The sequence below is a fragment of the Anser brachyrhynchus genome (assembly GCF_964034855.1).
Source record: "Anser brachyrhynchus genome assembly, chromosome: 2".
Taxonomy (NCBI): Eukaryota; Metazoa; Chordata; class Aves; order Anseriformes; family Anatidae; genus Anser; species Anser brachyrhynchus.
The window spans coordinates 142017558-142034724 of record NC_137695.1 but is presented as its reverse complement, the minus strand read 5'-3'; the positions used below and the strand labels follow the sequence as shown (position 1 = coordinate 142034724).

Genomic DNA, 17167 nt, shown 5'->3' with positions numbered 1-17167 from the left:
GACACGGCAAAGCCAGCACAACTGTCAGCGTAGGATGCAGTGGTCTGAGAAGACCTCAGCAGCAGTGGGAATCACTCTTTCATTTTACTTATGTGAACACTTCGTGTTCTCAGACCACAGGTATAAGAAGAGACCAACACCACTGATCGTGCAGTGTCATGCGGGACCTCAAGAGTCAGCCTAAACGCGTTTAACAAGTGGCTTTGTGGTGCTATGTTAGCAAGGCTGTAGCCATGCTGTTTCAGACGAACAAGATGAGACACTGTGTAACATCCAGGTTGATGCTTTAATTCTGAACTACCAGTTCATAGGACTGGGTCTCTACAACAGCTTGATACCCTGAAGAGAAACAGCACATCAGAGCCATAAGTAATAGCAAAATACTTGAACTGTGTACAACTTAAAAGACTACAACTAGAAAGGTACAGAAGATGGCATTCAAAGTGACGCCAAAACAACATTTTGTCTGAATGCTGGATGCAAGCACACAGAAACAGATGAGATTAGTGGAGCATTGTAGTGGGGTTACGTGGCAAGGTTTTGGTAGCAGGGGGCTGCAGGGGTGGCCTCTGTGGGAAGAATCCAGCAGCTGCCCCACGGTAGGTAAGGGCTAGTTTCAGACAGCTCCAAAACAGACCCACCACTGCCTAGAGCCGAGCCAATGAGTAATGTTGTTTGCTCTTCTGTGAGAGCAGATTTAAGAAAAAAAAACTGCTGTGCCACAGCAGCTGGGAGAGTGAGGAGTGAGGACCAGCCCTGCAGACCCCAAGGTCAGTACAGGAGGGCAGGAGGTGCTCCAGGCACGCAGCAGCAGTTCCCCTGCGGCCTGCGGAGAGGCCCCTGGTGGAGCAGGCTGTCCCCCTGCAGCCCACGGGTCCCACACGGAGCAGATCTCCACGCTGCAGCCCGTGGAGGAGCCCCCGGTGGAGCAGGTGGATGTGGCCTGGAGGAGGCTGCGGCCCATGGAGAGCCCCCGCAGGAGCAGGCCCCGGGCCGGAGCTGCAGCCCCTGGAGAGGAGCCCACGCAGGAGCAGGGGGTCTGGGGGGAGCTGCCGCCCACCCGTGGGGGACCTGCGCTGGAGCAATTTTCTCCTGGGGGATGGACCCCGTAGTACAGAGCTGTGTGGGAGCAATTCTGGAAGAGCTGCTGCCTGTGGGCAGCCCCTGCAGGCTCAGTTCGGGAAGGACCACGGACAGCATCCCATGGGAGGGACCCCACAGGTAGCAGGAGCAGAGCGACCCCAGCCCCCAATTCCCCTGCACCACCCAAGGTGGGGAGAAGGTGGATGGGGAGGTGTGTTTTTAGATTTTCTTTCTCACTTCTCTAGCTTGTTAGTAATAGTCAATAAAAATAGGCTAATGTCCCTCTGCTGAGTCTGTTTTGCCTATGACACTAATTGTTGAGTCATGTCCCTGTCCTTATCTCAAGCCTTGAGTGCTTTCCATTGTATTTTCTCCACTTTTCCCTTTGAGAAGGGGGAGTGAAAGAGTGGTTGTGGTGGAGCTCAGCTGCACAGCTGAGTAAGACCACCACAAGCATAAGAACTGTTACCTCATCATCAACAGAAGTAGAATAACAAGAGTCCTGCTTCCTAATATATTTATACAAATTAGGAAAGGGGTTCTTAGGAACAGAGCTTTAGATAAGGTAACTTGGATCTTAAAATATGTAATAGCAGCATCATTGATATGATATCTGAAGACCACTTAAGCTGAATTCCAACATTTACAGGTGGCTTTTACTAATTGCCTCTGTAAGGCCCTGCACTATTGAATTTTGGTTCACTGAAAGTACTTTCCATGTGGCACTGTTTCAAATCAGCATGACAAGGGTGGCATTTCTCATTTCTTAAACCATCTGCCCTGGCTTGCAAACTTCCCATTTCCAGTTTTCATGCTTCTAGCGCATCCTTTGGACTTCTTGCAGTAAGTGCTGATAAAGAGGACAAGTTTTGAACCAAGAAACAATGCAATGAAATACTTGGAAGCAGTTCTTCTTCAGTCTATCTTCAAGTTCTCCATTGAGTAAAATGTATTAGTCTTTCTTTACTCCATTGTTTTTCTGCAATATCTAAAATAAACCTGAATTTTAATATTTAAAATAGCTTTCAATGACACTCAAACTTTGTCCTTTTATTAATGTCATTGTTATCAGAAGTTATACAAATAACTTTTTCCAGAAGAATTTATAAGCTAAACAAGAATCCTTTAAAAAAGCAAACAAGCTGAACAAGTCAACAGTTAATTCAAATTATTTGCAATTAGTCACTGAGCTTATTATGGCCAAGAAGATGTAATAAAAGGAGGCTTTTTTTTTTGGCAAACAAGAACTGCGCATTGCACAACAGATATGTATGCATTTAAGGAAGAGGCAGCAGACTTGTTAAGTGTTTATCAAGGACAATCTTTTTACAGAATCTTAAAAAAAGCAAACAGTATGATGTAAAAATTTTTAAAAACTGAATCACATAAGGAAGTACGGAAGGAAAGTAACCTTTCCTTGAAAGATAGTCTAATAAGTTGCTATTTAGCACCACATGAAACAATTTCCTAATTGATAAAACAGAAGAATAGATGGTACATTTTTATTAGATTAGTTCTGCTCAGTAGCAATTAGATCTTTGTAATCTATTTATAAAGAACCAAAAAATATTAAAATAGGAAACCTCTGTATTCCACAAGGCTTGGTGGCATGTTCCCTCTCCCCACCCCTGAGTTCCTAACAGCAGGGGCTACATCTCAGCAGAGCAGTTGTCTCACTGACCCTTCTCCTCCTCCTGCAGTTAGGTATGGACCATTATTTTCAGTTATCTCCCAAAATTTTAGGAAGTCGGGGGGAGTGATGGGGTGCAGAACAAGAGACCCAAACAATAACCTACAACATGCTGGCAATCTACAACTTCCTAGCTGAAGTTTTAGCAGTTCAGGCCAATGCAACACGATAAACAATGCCCCCTTGTCTTCTTCCTTATGCTAAGCAACTGCTTGTCACTGTGTGGTTCAGTCTTTCCTAGTAAGCCATGTTCTTGAAACCACTGATCTTTATCATTAATCTCATGATCATTTTGCTCATTTTTCTTAAATGCAAAGGCCCAAACTAAATGCATGAGACCTCAAAATGATGTTGCAGTATTAACAAACATAGCAAAACAACTTCTTCCTGTAACATGGATTCAACCCTGATTCAAGTTCATTTTGCAGTCCTCCTCATAGCACACAACCCTCTAGTCAGCTGTATAGCACATAGGCAGAAATAATTAACTACATGACTTCAGGACAGAAAAAGAATCACTAGAATCAGATTTAAGGTATCCTGTATTAGCAGGCCACTTCTCCAAATAGTTAGAAGACAGAGCCTGCTCCATGCATGACACTCCTACTACCTACATCACATTGGCTTTCTTCTAAAAGAATGTTTCACACTCAGGGTAAACAGAAATACTTCACTAAGTTTTCAGATTATGCCACCGAATGTGTTAATAACAGTAAACTTCCTCCAATGTTTCACCTAAATATATATGTATAGAGTTTAATACCTCAGAGCCTAACCAGCTGCAGTATCCACCTACTGTAGAACCTTTTGGCAGACCAAATAAGTGTATGTAATAATGAAAACATGCAAGTCAAAAAAAAAAGTGATACTGAGATTGAAAAGGAAGTTAACTTCTGAGCATTTCTGACAATAGTCTTTTTCTTTCAGATATTTAGAACCATTTCGTTGTACATCAAGTCAACACAATAGCACACACAGTTTGAAGAGCAAGCAACAAGTCCAGTTAACCTTAGCTCATATCTTTATGATTTTACACTTTGCCTTGTCGTATTTAAGACAATGGTGCTTACTTTTTTCGAGAGCTCAGAATCAGTTAGCTTTCCTAATGATGCAGCAGATGATGTGCTGTAAAATGACATGCTCTAAAACTGCTCTGCAAACATGGAAATAGACCTACTGTGCATGTGAAGTTATAATCAATGCTTCTGTAAATACTGTATTGTACAAGTTTATTGCATTAGGCTTGCAGATGCCATCTAACTGGGGGACCAGTCAACATATTAGAGGGTTGGACTGCCATTCAGAGGGGCACAGACAGGCTGGAGGAATAGGCTGAAAGGAACCTTATGAAATTCAACTGGATGACAGTCCTCTATGTGGGAAGGAGGAGTCCCTTGTGTTATAAAAGCTGGCACTGCAGGTCTGACCTCAGCAGAACAGCAGCTTCAAAACAGTTTTAATGTTAAAAACTGGAATTAATCAGAAAGATAAAAATGCAACATGACACATTAAAACAGAAAAATGCAATACAATCAAAAGAAATCAACAACAGAATAAATTGTACCTCTATTATAAATTAATCTAGTAGATGACTGAAATATAAACCAAACTTCAGTAAAACATCTGATATATCAGAACCCTATTGAGTAGTAACAACTCAATTAAGAATTACCTATGTCAAAAACTAGCTAAACAGGAAAGTGAAACAGAAACTAGCAGAATGGAGGGATATACTTATGAGGTCCCAATAGACTAGCCTGAAGAGCAACTCAATCACACATCAGCAAACAAAATTGGAATTAAAAAAAATCAATAACAGTCAAAATGACATGAGGAATTCTGTAGCCACAAATCCTGGAGAAAAGAAGCAAGGTAAAATGTAGCAGTACAAAGCTTAAGGTGAAGTGAAAGAGCATTTAACATCCCATGCCCACTGAACACTCAAGAATTTCTGATATAAACTAGTAGAGCACAGTTAGAAGAAAACATTGTGCATATATTAACATATCACAAGATGACTGAGTCACCAGCCCAACACAGGCATAAGAAAATGCAATCTCTGAATGTATCAACTGAAGTATTTTCAGACATGATAGAGAAACATTAATGTCTTTGTAAAGGGTGCTGGTACATTTTACACATGCTTCATCTGGATCAGCGTGTACAAGAAAACACAAGAATTGTCTCTCCAATTTGAAACTTCTATCATGCTTTATCATACATCTGTTAAAATTTATCCCTATTAAGCACTTAACTTTTAAGAAATTAAGTGAAAAAATAACCTACCCTATTCTTTTAAGGGCTTAAATCTGAGATTAAAAAAGGCAGATACTAAGTTTCACAGCAGGACTTCACAAACACACTGTAACTTGGCCCTGAATATTTCTTTCTACTTGAACTGCTGCTACCTTCACTGAAGTTCAGAGCACTTACAGGACACATGGCTTACTGGATATACTGCGTATTGTTATCAGGCAAGAGCTGATACGACAAGAAGTGTAAATAAACCCACAGGCCACCAGGTTGAAAAGTGAACCATCAAGTTCAGCCGGGGAGGTGGGGGGGAAACATCACAATCTCTTAATAGAAGGCAACTAGAACAATTTCTGACATACTAAGAGGATATTCTAAATGACTGATTTTCATTTCTTTAACTTCTGTACTTAAAATACATATTGCAGGAAGGCTGCAGTTTACCTTCTCCCTTCGTGAACTGACTACAGACAGAAGCGAGGTGAGGATGTCTAAGAAGAGCTCCAGGTGTAGAGGTCTGCACTCAGGATCAAAGTGTTACCTGGAAGAAATCTGAAGTACATCTACTCCAGCCCCCACTTCAAAGCAGGGCTACTGTCAACATCAGATCAGGTCAGCTGGGGCTTGGTGGAGCCAAGCCAGTAAAACTTCTGAGTTACGTAAACTACCCTGTAATCTGTCCCAGTGATGTTCCACCCTCCTTGTGAAGTTCTTGTTATGTCCAGTTTGAACCTCCCAAGCCAAAACTTGTGGCTGTTGTGCCTTCTTTTATCATCTGTTACAACTGAGAAAAGCATGGCCCTTTAAGCATATGCAGGTTGCTCTCAGATTGCCTCTAGATCACCCTGATGCTTTGCAAGGCTAAAGGCCAGCTCCCTCAGCCCCACACAGGTTGTATATCCTAGGCCCCTAAATATACTGGCACACTCTTCTGCTGTACCCTCTGCAGTTTCTCAGCAGCCTCTCGAGCTTTGCTGCACAAAACAGGACATAGTCTGCATACAATCTCACCAGTACCACAGAAAAGAAGCAAAATAACTCTTTGAGCAACACTCTCCCTTTCACAACAGATAAAGGACACAGCATACTAAGCTATGGGACGTGCTGTTGGCTCATTTAAGTAATGTTTGTATGGATGAAACTCAAATTAAACTGAATGTTCAAATTAATTCTGCATTGAGGATTACCCTTAATCACACATTCCCTAAAGCCCTGAGTTGCATCATAAAGCAAAGAAAAACACATGCAATTTCAACACACTAACACCTGCAATATATACACCAATAAACAAAACAAAAGATACACAGCTACCACACTGTGTGATGTGGTTGACATGCTGGACAGAAGGGCTGCCATCCAGAGGAACCTGGACAGGCTTGAGAGGTGGGCCTGCGTGAACCTCGTGAGGTTCAACAAAGCCAAGTGCAAGGTCCTGCATCTGGGCCAGGATAATCCCAAGCAGAAATACAGGTTGGGTGAAGAATGGATGGCAAGCAGCCCTAAAGAAAAGGACCCGGGGGTGGTGGTTGTTGAAAAACTCAACATAAGTCAACAATGTGCATGCTTTCACCCTGGGATATGTTTGGTTTTCTGAGCTACAAAAACAGCGTGGCCAACAGGTGAGAGAGTTGATTCTCCTGCTCTACTCTGCTCCCATGAGAGCCCACCTAGAGTGCTGCATTGAGCTCTGGGGCCCCCAGCACAAGGAAGACACGGACCTGTTGGAGCAAGTCTAGAAGAGGGCCACAAATGTGATCAAGCAGCAGCTCTCCTATGCAGACAGGTTGAGGGAGTTGGGGTTGTTCAGCCTCAAGAAGAAAAGGCTTGGGGGCAGACCCTATAGCGGCCTTCAAGTACCTAAAGGGGGCCTGCAAGAAAGCTGGAGAGGGATTCTTGGTCAGGGAGTGGAGTAATAGGACAAGCAGCAGTGGTTTTAAATTATCTGATCTATATCTATAGATTAGATATAACGAAGAAAGTCTCTCAGAGGGTGGTGAGGCCCTGGCACAGGCTGCCCAGAGAAGCTGTGGATGCCCCATACCTGTGGGTGTTCAAGGCCAGGTTGGAGGGGCCCTGGGCAACCTGGTCTGGTGGGAGGTGTCCTGCCCATGGCAGGGGGTTGGAACTGGACAGGCTTTAAAGGTCCCCTCCAACCCAGACCATTCTGTGACTGATTTTGTTCTAAAGCTTCCCAGTAAATCCAGACCATACACAGACTGGCTTCCAGAAGTTATCAATGGACTACCTTTAGAAGTGATATTTTAAAGCTTACATGACTTTTTCCCTGAAGAAGTAATTACAGACTGGAATTATCGGTAGCACCTTTGTTAGAGCTGGATACTGTCTCTAGCATTTCTGTTTCTCCTTATACTTTTATCCTCCACCACACTCATTAAGAGACAGAATACCTTCGTGAAGTTACTCCACTGGCATGGCTGCCGACACAACCAACTGGTCAGACAGGTTTACAGCCTCCCACGGCACTATTCAGCCTCCCAGCCTCTCCTTCCTCCCTTCTAAGAAAGAGCAATCTGTTCAGCACGTACTTGCAGAAGGATATAGGCTTGCAGCAGTGATTTGAGGTACAGCGTTCAGCCAGGATAACTTCCCTGAACTTACAAGCCTTATAGTACACTGCAGCTATTAAACTGCTTCAAAAGCCAACCAAAAAAAAGCCTGTAGAATTACTAATATTACAAGAACAAAACTGAGATACTTTAAGATGTAAAAATAAAAATAGTTTTAAAATAATTAAAAAGGTTGGTTTGTTTCTAAAATTAGAGTTTTCGCATTTCACAAGGAAGTATAAATAAGCATATTTATGGAAGAACTATTCTAAGAAATAACAGAGTCACAAGTGAACCATGTAAAGAAAATAATCACTGAAAAGATCCTTCTAAAAGTCACAGGTGGGGGGGGGGGGGGGGAAATGCCAGAATAATAAGTCTGGCTCCAGAACACTTCATACAGAGACTGAACATTTGGAGTAGTTAGTGTTTGCCATTAAAGTTTGAGTTAATGTCATGGGACCCATCTCTAATTAAATTGAAATCCAACCTCTATTTTAAGTGTTGTAATCATTGTTACAGCTTCCACAGCACCTACCACCACAGCACAGGCAGTCTGTGAAACCCAGCAAGTGCTTGCCACAGGAAGACTTCTGAATTCCACAAGAGTTTGTTTCTGCTTATAAACAACTGAAACCCTGTGAAGGAGAAAACAGTACAGAGAGCCAAGATCTAATTGCCTTCAGCAGTAGTCTTGGCCTAGAACAAACCCAAAGAATGATTCTGTCAAAAAGGCACATCAGATTCTGTATCTGCAGAAATCCAACTCACGTTCTAGAGCTGTACTCAACTTTTCACTAATGCTAGCTTTAAATATATTATAAAAGTATGAGGAAATACACTTTCTGCTCAAAGACAGAAAAAAATAACAATGAACAATATCATGCAGTCCAAATTAATCTTTTGTGCCAGAGCAGGAGGAAAAAAACAGCCATAGAAAGCTTCCTCCTCCAAGTCCTCACATGTATCAGCAGCTGAACACCTGGCCTTGTAACTGATTGAAGACCAAAACACGCCTGAAGTGTTTCACTGTCATTTTGATTCTGTGAGAGAACAATAACCTCTGTTAAAACGCCCTTAACATTTTGTAGATACCTTATTGGAGTTACTTTATCTCACTGCTGAAACCAGTTGCTGTCTCTTTCTTACCCTGTTACATATTTACGCTGAGGGACAGAGTGGGGAATAAAGCAAGACAAAGTAACGCTGCAAACATTGGTGGTCAGCTATTAGCCCTTCCATGTAAAAGGCATGATCCAAAGCACACAACGAGACATTATCATCACATCTCATGCTGCATGGACACTTCCCTTGCTTATTACAGTAAGTAGCAGAACTTGCTTCTGATAAAAAAGTTATTTTACTTATTCTAAATAACCTGAAGGAAGAGAACAATAAAACTTAATAGTCTTTAGCATTACTTTTCACTAGAGGCCTGACTTCAGACTTACCTACAGACTATGACAAACGTGTTCACCCACTTAGGGCAGGGCTCCTCGGGACAGAAAGCAAGAACAGATTTACCATTCACTGAATACTGCTCTTCAGATTTTTAGAAAGCACTTTCACAAGCTCAGCTTCATGTGGCTTTCTTCCCCAGCAGTCACTAGAGCATGCTGCTTTTACTAGTCAAGGCAAGGCTTGTTTCTTTCCTCCAGCTGGTAGCGTTACTTCCCTAGTGCCCTCATTGTGGAGGCAGAAGAAGACCAGGCGAGCAGTGCCCACCTACTGCCCACCCCTCTAGGTTTTTTTGTAGTGTTTCTTGCCAGCCTACCTGCCCATCTCCCACAAGGGAGTTACCATCCCACAGGGACAGCAGGAAGGCAGTATCAAGATGGGGGGGGTGACACAGGACCAGAAAAAAAGCCCTGCCCACCCCGTTTAACCACCAAAGGGCAGACGTACTATTTCTGCCCTTAGCAGCGCCACAACTACTTCCAAGTGCTGCAAGTTCTCCAAGACCACCTAGAAGACAGAAACCACCTTACACACGCTGGAAAGCTCAAACCAAGCAACTTTTCCCCACTCACCCCCACCACACACACACCCCCTTAACCAACAGAAGTACCAGGCAGGCACGTAAAAACACAAACACTGCAGCAGCGCCCCCAAACCCGGGGGCATTTGTCTCACCGCACCCCTCCCTGAGGGCAAGGGGCCTCCCCCTGCCTGGCGGGCGGGCACCGCCGGCCCCACGCGGCCCTCTCCCTTCCTCCTCCTCACGGAACTCGGAGGGCGACAGCCACCCCTAGCCCGCCGCTTCAGCCCCCGTCCCCCCGCTACCTGGCGGCGGCTCGGCGGGGTGCGGAGCCCCGCGGTCGAGGCCGTCCTGGAAGCGGACCTGGCGGAGGCCGCCGGGCACGACCCCCCAGAGGCGGCCGGCGGTGCCGCGCAGGAGGCGGCTGCCCTTGCCGGTGATGGCGGTGAGGTAGTCCATGGCGCCGGGGCTCCTACCGGCCGGGGGGGCCCATGGCCGGGCCGAGCTGAACACGCAGCTCCGCCGGCCCCGCTCCACAACTTGGGCAAACTTCGGGGCCCGGCCCCGCCTCCATTTAAAGGCGCCGCCATTTGGAGGGCGGGGGGGGGGGGGGAGCGGACGGGCCCGAGCCGTGAGGGGAGCTACAAAGTCGCTTTATCCCCCCACCATGCTTCAGTGTTTCTTCATTTTTTTCCGCAGGAGGTGGACAGGCGGACTTTGGGGGCTCTTTTCTGTGGTGCCTGGCGCCCGGCAAGGCCCGCGCTGCTGCCGGCCCCCGGCAGCCACAGGCGGAGCCGTGCCGGCGGTTCCTCGCCCTGTCCCGCAGCCAAAACACTTGGGACCTTACTTCCTTGGGGTCTCAAGCTGACTTACCGTCACCTACACGTATTTATGAACTTATCTGTAGTTTGGGGGTTTAGTTATGCTTTGTGCAAGCTCGCTGTTTTACGGTGATGTGCCGGGAAGCTTTCTGTTTACTCAAAACTTTCGGGTTTCTGCTTCCCTTCACTAGGAAGCACAAAAACCCTGAATCAAGGCAGTCCCTTACATCGTGTGACAGTTGTGGACGTTAGGGTACTTTGGCACTGCAGCTGTGATGCTATCAGGTTTTGCTGTTTTGCTTTCGATACTCTAATCACCTTCATACTGCCTGGGAAGCCACCTTCCCTGTTGTGCTAAGCCAGCCAGGTCACACAGAATCACAGGATGGCCGAGGTTGGAAGGGACCTCTGGAGATCATCTGGTCCAGTCCTCCTGCCAAGCAGGATCATCTAGGGCACGTTGAGCAGGATGGCATCCAGGTGGGTTTTGAATATCTCCAGAGAAGGAGACTCCACAACCTCTCTGGGCAACCAGTTCCAGTGCTCTGTCACCCTCACCCTTTCCCCCTTCAAGGGGCAGCTAACTGCGATACCCCACTCAGCCTCTGAACTCAGCAAGCCACTTCAGTCTTCTAGCAGAACTTAATATATGCACAAATGTTTCTTTCTTTTTGAAATTGTCTTTTGGTTTGTGGTGTTCCTCTGTATCCTTGCATTCTTTGCACTTGTACTTCTTGGGACTTCCAGGGTTTGAAGAAGTAAAACGAGTTAGAACATACTCCAATGTTTTTGTAGAGAAAGCTGTCTCAGACGTTGTATCTGATGATTGACATAGGCCTTAAGATGTGCATCCTGCAGATGTCGAAGCCAGAAGAACAGTAAGATCATTATATTTACTACCTGTACCATAGACCCTAAGAACACAGAACTGTAAGTTAATGTGCTTCGACTCCAATCAGAGTATGATGTAATTATATGCTACATCTAGCTGCAAATGAAAGCATTGTTTAATAAAAAATGCTCTTGTTGAGCCAAATCTATTGTGTACACGCAGAACAGAGGAACGAAGTGCTGAGCTATCTCAACTCCTATTCACTTGTAGCAGCTGCTCAATTAAATCAGTTTAATGTCAGCATTTTGGAGTGCTGATTTCTGAGGGTTACTTGATGTAAATAGTACAATCAAATCAACCCTTCTACTTACTACTTGAATCAGTTCTTGCTCAGGAGATAACGATGTTCATAACGATGTTCAAGACTTTTTTTTTTTCCCAAATAAAACTTTTTCACTAAAACAAAAGAAGAAATTTTCAGCAGAATTTGCTTTCCCTCCCTCTCCCCTCACCATAGAACCTGCCAGTAGAGATGAACATGTAATCTGTCTGTTCCAGTACTAATGTATAAATAAGGAACTACAGAGTGGCTACATGGTCCAAGTACCACCAGGTGTTTAGTATATAAACTATCCTGCCTACCAGATCTGTCTTGCCCTAAACACTGTAATTAGTTTTCATTTCATTTCAGTGTTTTTACTGTCTGCTTTGAAGAAACTACGGTTGGTCTTTTTCCGTGTTGATTCTATTTTAAAGAAAATTCACCTATGTTTTGCACCAGGAATAAGCTTACAACTGTGGTGCTCAGCCCTTTTGAAACTGAGCCAGCTTGTCCACCAGTGGTCTAGCCACATACGCACCTCTGTTATATTGACATATATTGACTTATTATATTATGTGAGCAATGTGTGCCATGAAACTAAATCAAATAAATATTTCCATGGTATTTTTGATAATTTTTACACTTAGATTGATTTTGAACATCTTTACAGAATAACGTTCCTTTATGTCTTTATGTTCTCAATGTCTAGAAATAACAGAATTCTGCTGAAAAGGACTAATGAGTTTGTATATGATCTCTAGGTGTGCAACAAGGATCTTTCCCCCAAGGATTATTTTCTAGCCTGTCGTATTGGCACAGAACGTGTATCTCTGTAACTCAACAACCATTTGAAGCTGGCCCTCCAAAAGAAAGAGCTGGTCCTACCTGCTCTTAATTGCTTGTGCCTGTTACCACACTACCAGTGCGAGCACCAGCATTCATTTGGCTGGTGAATGAATTGTACAGTAAAACTGATCCACTTAAAAGTATCTTTTAGTTTAGTCGTAAGTAACTAAGCTTTTTTTTTTTTTTTTAGGGTTAATATTATCACCAGCTAGATCTCCAGATCTGTTTCATCCTGCAACTATGTGTAAACACCTGTGGAATCACAAGTTATAAAGTAATGTAAGAGTAAGCAGAAGTGGCCGGAAGATAACAAGGGGAGGGAGGAAGTTCCAGGCCACTCTATCTTCAGTGTCAGTGTTTGTTAGCTCAAAGTGATAGTGAAAGTATGGCATGAGTGGACATACCTTCGTGTCAGTATTATACAGAAAAATACCTTCATTAACTACAGAAATGTCTGACAGAATATGTTTGTATTTATGATGCAACACTTAATAATGCAGTATGCTAATCTATTGCTGTAAGTAAAGGTACAACCTGGTCTTGTAGCTAGATCTCGTTTTCCAAAGTCCCAAACTAGATTCACAGTGAGAGCAGACAGAAAGCTTCTTGAGCTGCATACTAAAAGAACTGATGGTGTAGGGAAGAGAGAACAAGGATCAGTTTTGATCAAATAGAAAATAACACAATGAGCAAAGAAATGTTTTTAAGGTGTGAACATAGAATTATATATAAAAATATTTTAAACAAGAGAAAAAAAAGATAAAACTGTGTAACAGCAAGTGGTGGTGACCTATAATTTCTTTGGGGACAGATCTGTTGCTTGCGAAAATAAGTGCTAATTGCAGCAACTAATTCCAGGCAAAATGCCAGCAGATGTTGTGCAAATTTCCTTAGGTCTCAGACAGTTCACACGCCTGGTGTATAGGATATGGGCCTCTTGCTGTTCATCTTGCCAAATTTACAGTGCTATCAAGCTGCAGACAAAAGGTACACTAGGCTCTGACACAAAACCCCTATTTTATCTTGTGAGAAACAAGGTTTATGCATGCTTTCTGAGGAGAAAATCTTGACTTTAGTAATTTGGCAATCAGTCAGAATTAGTGTTCATTTGTGTATAAGCAACCTATATGCAACTATGCAATTTTGACTGTCTGAACCAAATGCCTCATTTAAGCTTTATTACTCATTATTGAGGCACCTGCTCTCATTTGATGCTATGATGATGCTGTTTGCCTTTGTTAAGTATTCTAAATTACCGTATCTGGTCAAGACCCTACCCATTTACATGGTTGCAAAACCTATAATGGGTGGCTAAAATAGGGATTTGAATTAGAGCATGCATAAAAGTTTTGCCTCTCTCTCACTAAAATAGATTTCATTAAAAATTAATGTAAAATAATTCAAGATTTATTTTTTTTTTCTTTCCTAATGAAAAGGATAAACTCTTAAGACAGAAAATCACGGACTGCAGTCTGTTTCCAATGCTATTTCAGTAAAAGACAAGTACAATGTGGAATGCATATGCAGTCCCTGAAGGAGGAACCAGAACTGAGGCATGCAGAACTCCCACATTCTCAGGCACATTTCCCTGTTAACCACTAATTTGAATGATGAAGTATGGAAGTACATAGTTCTAGAAGTAAAAATGGTTACACAAATCAGGTTTTTTGAATGTTCAAATAGTTCTAAAGTTCAGTGTCACTATAAAGTTGGGAGAAGTTGAAAAGAGAGAACCAGTAGGTGACACTAAGTAAATGGGTATACTGAAAACAGGTTCTTTACTGAGAACTGTGGGTTAGGTGTGTCTGTCCATATGGGGTTTCACAATACTACATCCTCTTCTCAGATTAAACACTGAGCAAGAAGGAAGCTACCAGCATCTACACAATAGCTTCAGAAGTAGTAAACCTGGAGTCTCAGGCTTCATCAGGTTCAGTTTTTCATAATCAGTTCCTTATCAGATTAGAATGAAATGGGGGTCAGTCTCCATCTCAGCCATTGAAGCTGACCACTCTTCCATAGAATATGTAACACTGAAAGGAGAAGACAGAATAAACATTGGGAAGAAGGGAATTTGGCATTCCTTTGTTGTGGACTGCGATACTTCAAGTATAGCTTGTGTATTTGATTAATCTTGAAATAGCACTGAAAAAGACAGGACCCCATTACAGACTTTCTTTTAGGATAGTGGCTTTCTCAGCAGAAAACTGAGTCAAACTCCTATTTTATTTGTATTTCAAACCTGGCTCAATAAATCTTTAATTTCTTTTTGTAGAAAACAAAACAAAACAAAAAAAACCATGTCTAGACAACTACACATTAGGTTTCTCCAGGCTGAGGTAAACATTTGGATAGCTGTCTTGGACTTAGGTACCTCAGTCCCCCCCTAAAATTAATTTAAACATGAAAGTACACAGTCCTAAGCACTGCTCCTTTTAAGTTTAATTTCATAATATTTAAGTACCATAACATTTGTTGTGTTTAGTTTTTGTCTTATCAGATTAAGAAGTTTAAAGAAGACAAGTCATTCCTGTCAGATGCTGCTGCAACATCTGACCTGTTTGTGCTTTGTCTGTTCTGATAAAGGTTGCGGTTACGTCAATTTTATGGTTTTGTTAGGTTGGTATCTATCCTAATCCAAGTCAGACTAGTTATACTTAAGACATCCCAACAAATCCTTTTGACTAATTACAGTAACCTCTGAGGAGAAAGCAATTTTTGCTTTTCTAGCCAGATTTAAAAAATCTTGATGCCATAACTTCAATTAGATAGTAAAGGTAGAAACACCATATAAATACAACATATAATCAAATCTAAGACATTACTGAAATAGAAAAAAGGCAAAATTAATAAGTTTCCTGTGCTGACATACATAGCATAGTCATGAAAACGTATATTAAGCATATGAAACTCAACAGAAGTGAATGTAGAGTGTATTTTACTCCATAATATATGCGTAGCCTCATCCTTCAAAATAATTTGATCAGATTTCAAAAGCATGCCACAATTTTTCACTCTTTAGGAAGCACAAATTATCAGCTGCATGTGGCCTGAATTTTCAGAGCAGTTAAGTAGATTACAATCTTTGTTTCCTCAGTTACCCACCTTCCCTGAAAAATGATATCCCGTAGTCACTATCCAACTCTCATCTATGCTAAAAGTATTTTTCAAAATAAAAAGTGACAGAATTAGTGTTACTAAAATACATATTCTAAAATAAATCTGTATTTTCCTTATTTTCCCAAAGAATATTATGGATGCTTAGATGTAGAAATGTTCTGCACTACAATAACATATATCAGCATTTGTTATAATATCAAAGATATAAACATGGAAGTTTTCAAATTTGTCCCTGAAGACAAACACGTATCTTGCTGGGACTTTTCCATGTTTATGGCAGAACTTCAGTTTCAAGTGCAATTACACAGCTGTATATAAAGCCTACCTTATCAAATAAACATGAAATGACCTCCAGGTCTTCAGTTCATACTTATTTAATAATAATAATAGCTTATTACGAAGGGAACATCCTGTTCTGTTCAGGGAATTTTATGAAAATTAATTTAGACCCTAAGGGATATGCATGCACAGGCATGTATATACAGACACCCATGCAGTTTAAGGATGCTTGCTAGGTAGAATAATAGCAGGACAAAGTTAATTTTCAGTAGGCACAGATGTGTCCCTGTCTTCATGTCATCATCTTACTGACATTTTGTTCTTTCATCATGACTTTTGAAACTCACTGACAATATAATTGATAACTGTACTATTTACTAGTTAATCCCATCCTCCACAGACACATAATTTATAGAAAAGATAAATACTGCCTATGAAAGCAGATTGGAAAATTGATTATTCATCAGGTATGTGAATCCTAGACAGTCTTCTCTTTATCCTTTTTTTTTTTTTTCCTTTTTGCAGTACAACTATAACAATTCTTTCCTTAACACTCACTAAATACTTATCATATTTTTAATGTACTGTATCCCTCTAAGGAGGTTGCAGAAACTTGCTCAGAAACAATAGAACCAAATTCCACTTTTTTTCATTGCCAGATTGGTTCATAATAACATAAAATGTCCCTCTGGTAGGATACTTACCATTGTGGAAGCTCCATTCTGTAGTATACCATTAAGACTAAGCAATCATGATACAACTGAGATTTCAAACCAAATCACTGATTCGGATCATTAACATAAAAAATATCTGCTTTATGATCAATGTCTTGCCACCTCCTGACCATCTGTATTCCACATATTCATAGCAAGGTTCACATACTTTAGAAAGCCATAGTCTTGGGATGAAAACCTCACATTAATAGCTGAAGTGATGAAAAGGTTCTATCTGAAGACATAATCGACTGCTTGTCACATGCTCACATCATATTCAGTTGGCACCAAATCAAGTTTCCAATTCAGAAAATATATTGGTTTTTAGTTCTAAGTTTTGAGCTTTAGTTGCAGCTTTTAGACATGAAGATAGAAGGATCCTTTTCATGGTTCTGAACAAAATGATTCTACTCAGACACCTGGAAAAAGCAGAGTTAAGAACAGCTGATGAGCAGCCTCATAATGCGAGTTCTAAGTAGGAATGCCATCTGAAGTAGAATGATGTTTTTGAGATAAATGGGCCAAAAATATGATCAGAATTTATCAGGAGCCTCAATAAGGCTAATGGCAACAACTGATCCTTCTAGCTGCAATTTTATTCTTGTAATAAATTACTGATTTTCTTTTTTACTTGCTCCTGCTTAGGCAGTGCATTCAAGGATT

At 41.8% G+C, this 17167-nt stretch overlaps 1 protein-coding gene and 1 long non-coding RNA gene across 19 annotated transcripts in view; one reads left to right on the top strand and one right to left on the bottom strand.

Annotated features, from left to right (window-relative positions):
* Positions 1–17167, bottom strand: part of OXR1 (oxidation resistance 1) — a 273119-nt gene that overhangs the window by 68765 nt on the left and 187187 nt on the right. For 3 of the 18 annotated variants that reach the window (XM_080579464.1, XM_080579457.1, XM_080579462.1), the window contains exon 1: positions 9877–10141. The exons of 13 other annotated variants lie outside the window; for them this stretch is intronic. In XM_080579464.1, coding sequence (XP_080435590.1) covers positions 9877–10030 — 154 coding nt within the window. In that variant the 5' untranslated portion in view covers positions 10031–10141. Of the gene's footprint in view, positions 1–9044; positions 9065–9876; positions 10144–17167 lie in introns of those variants that run through there. 2 more of the 18 variants (XM_080579461.1, XM_080579460.1) reach the window with 2 other exon arrangements.
* LOC308189432 lies at positions 10172–13791 on the top strand. Its single transcript, XR_013946366.1, has 2 exons — positions 10172–10872; positions 12583–13791. It is a non-coding gene; the product is annotated as an uncharacterized lncRNA (long non-coding RNA).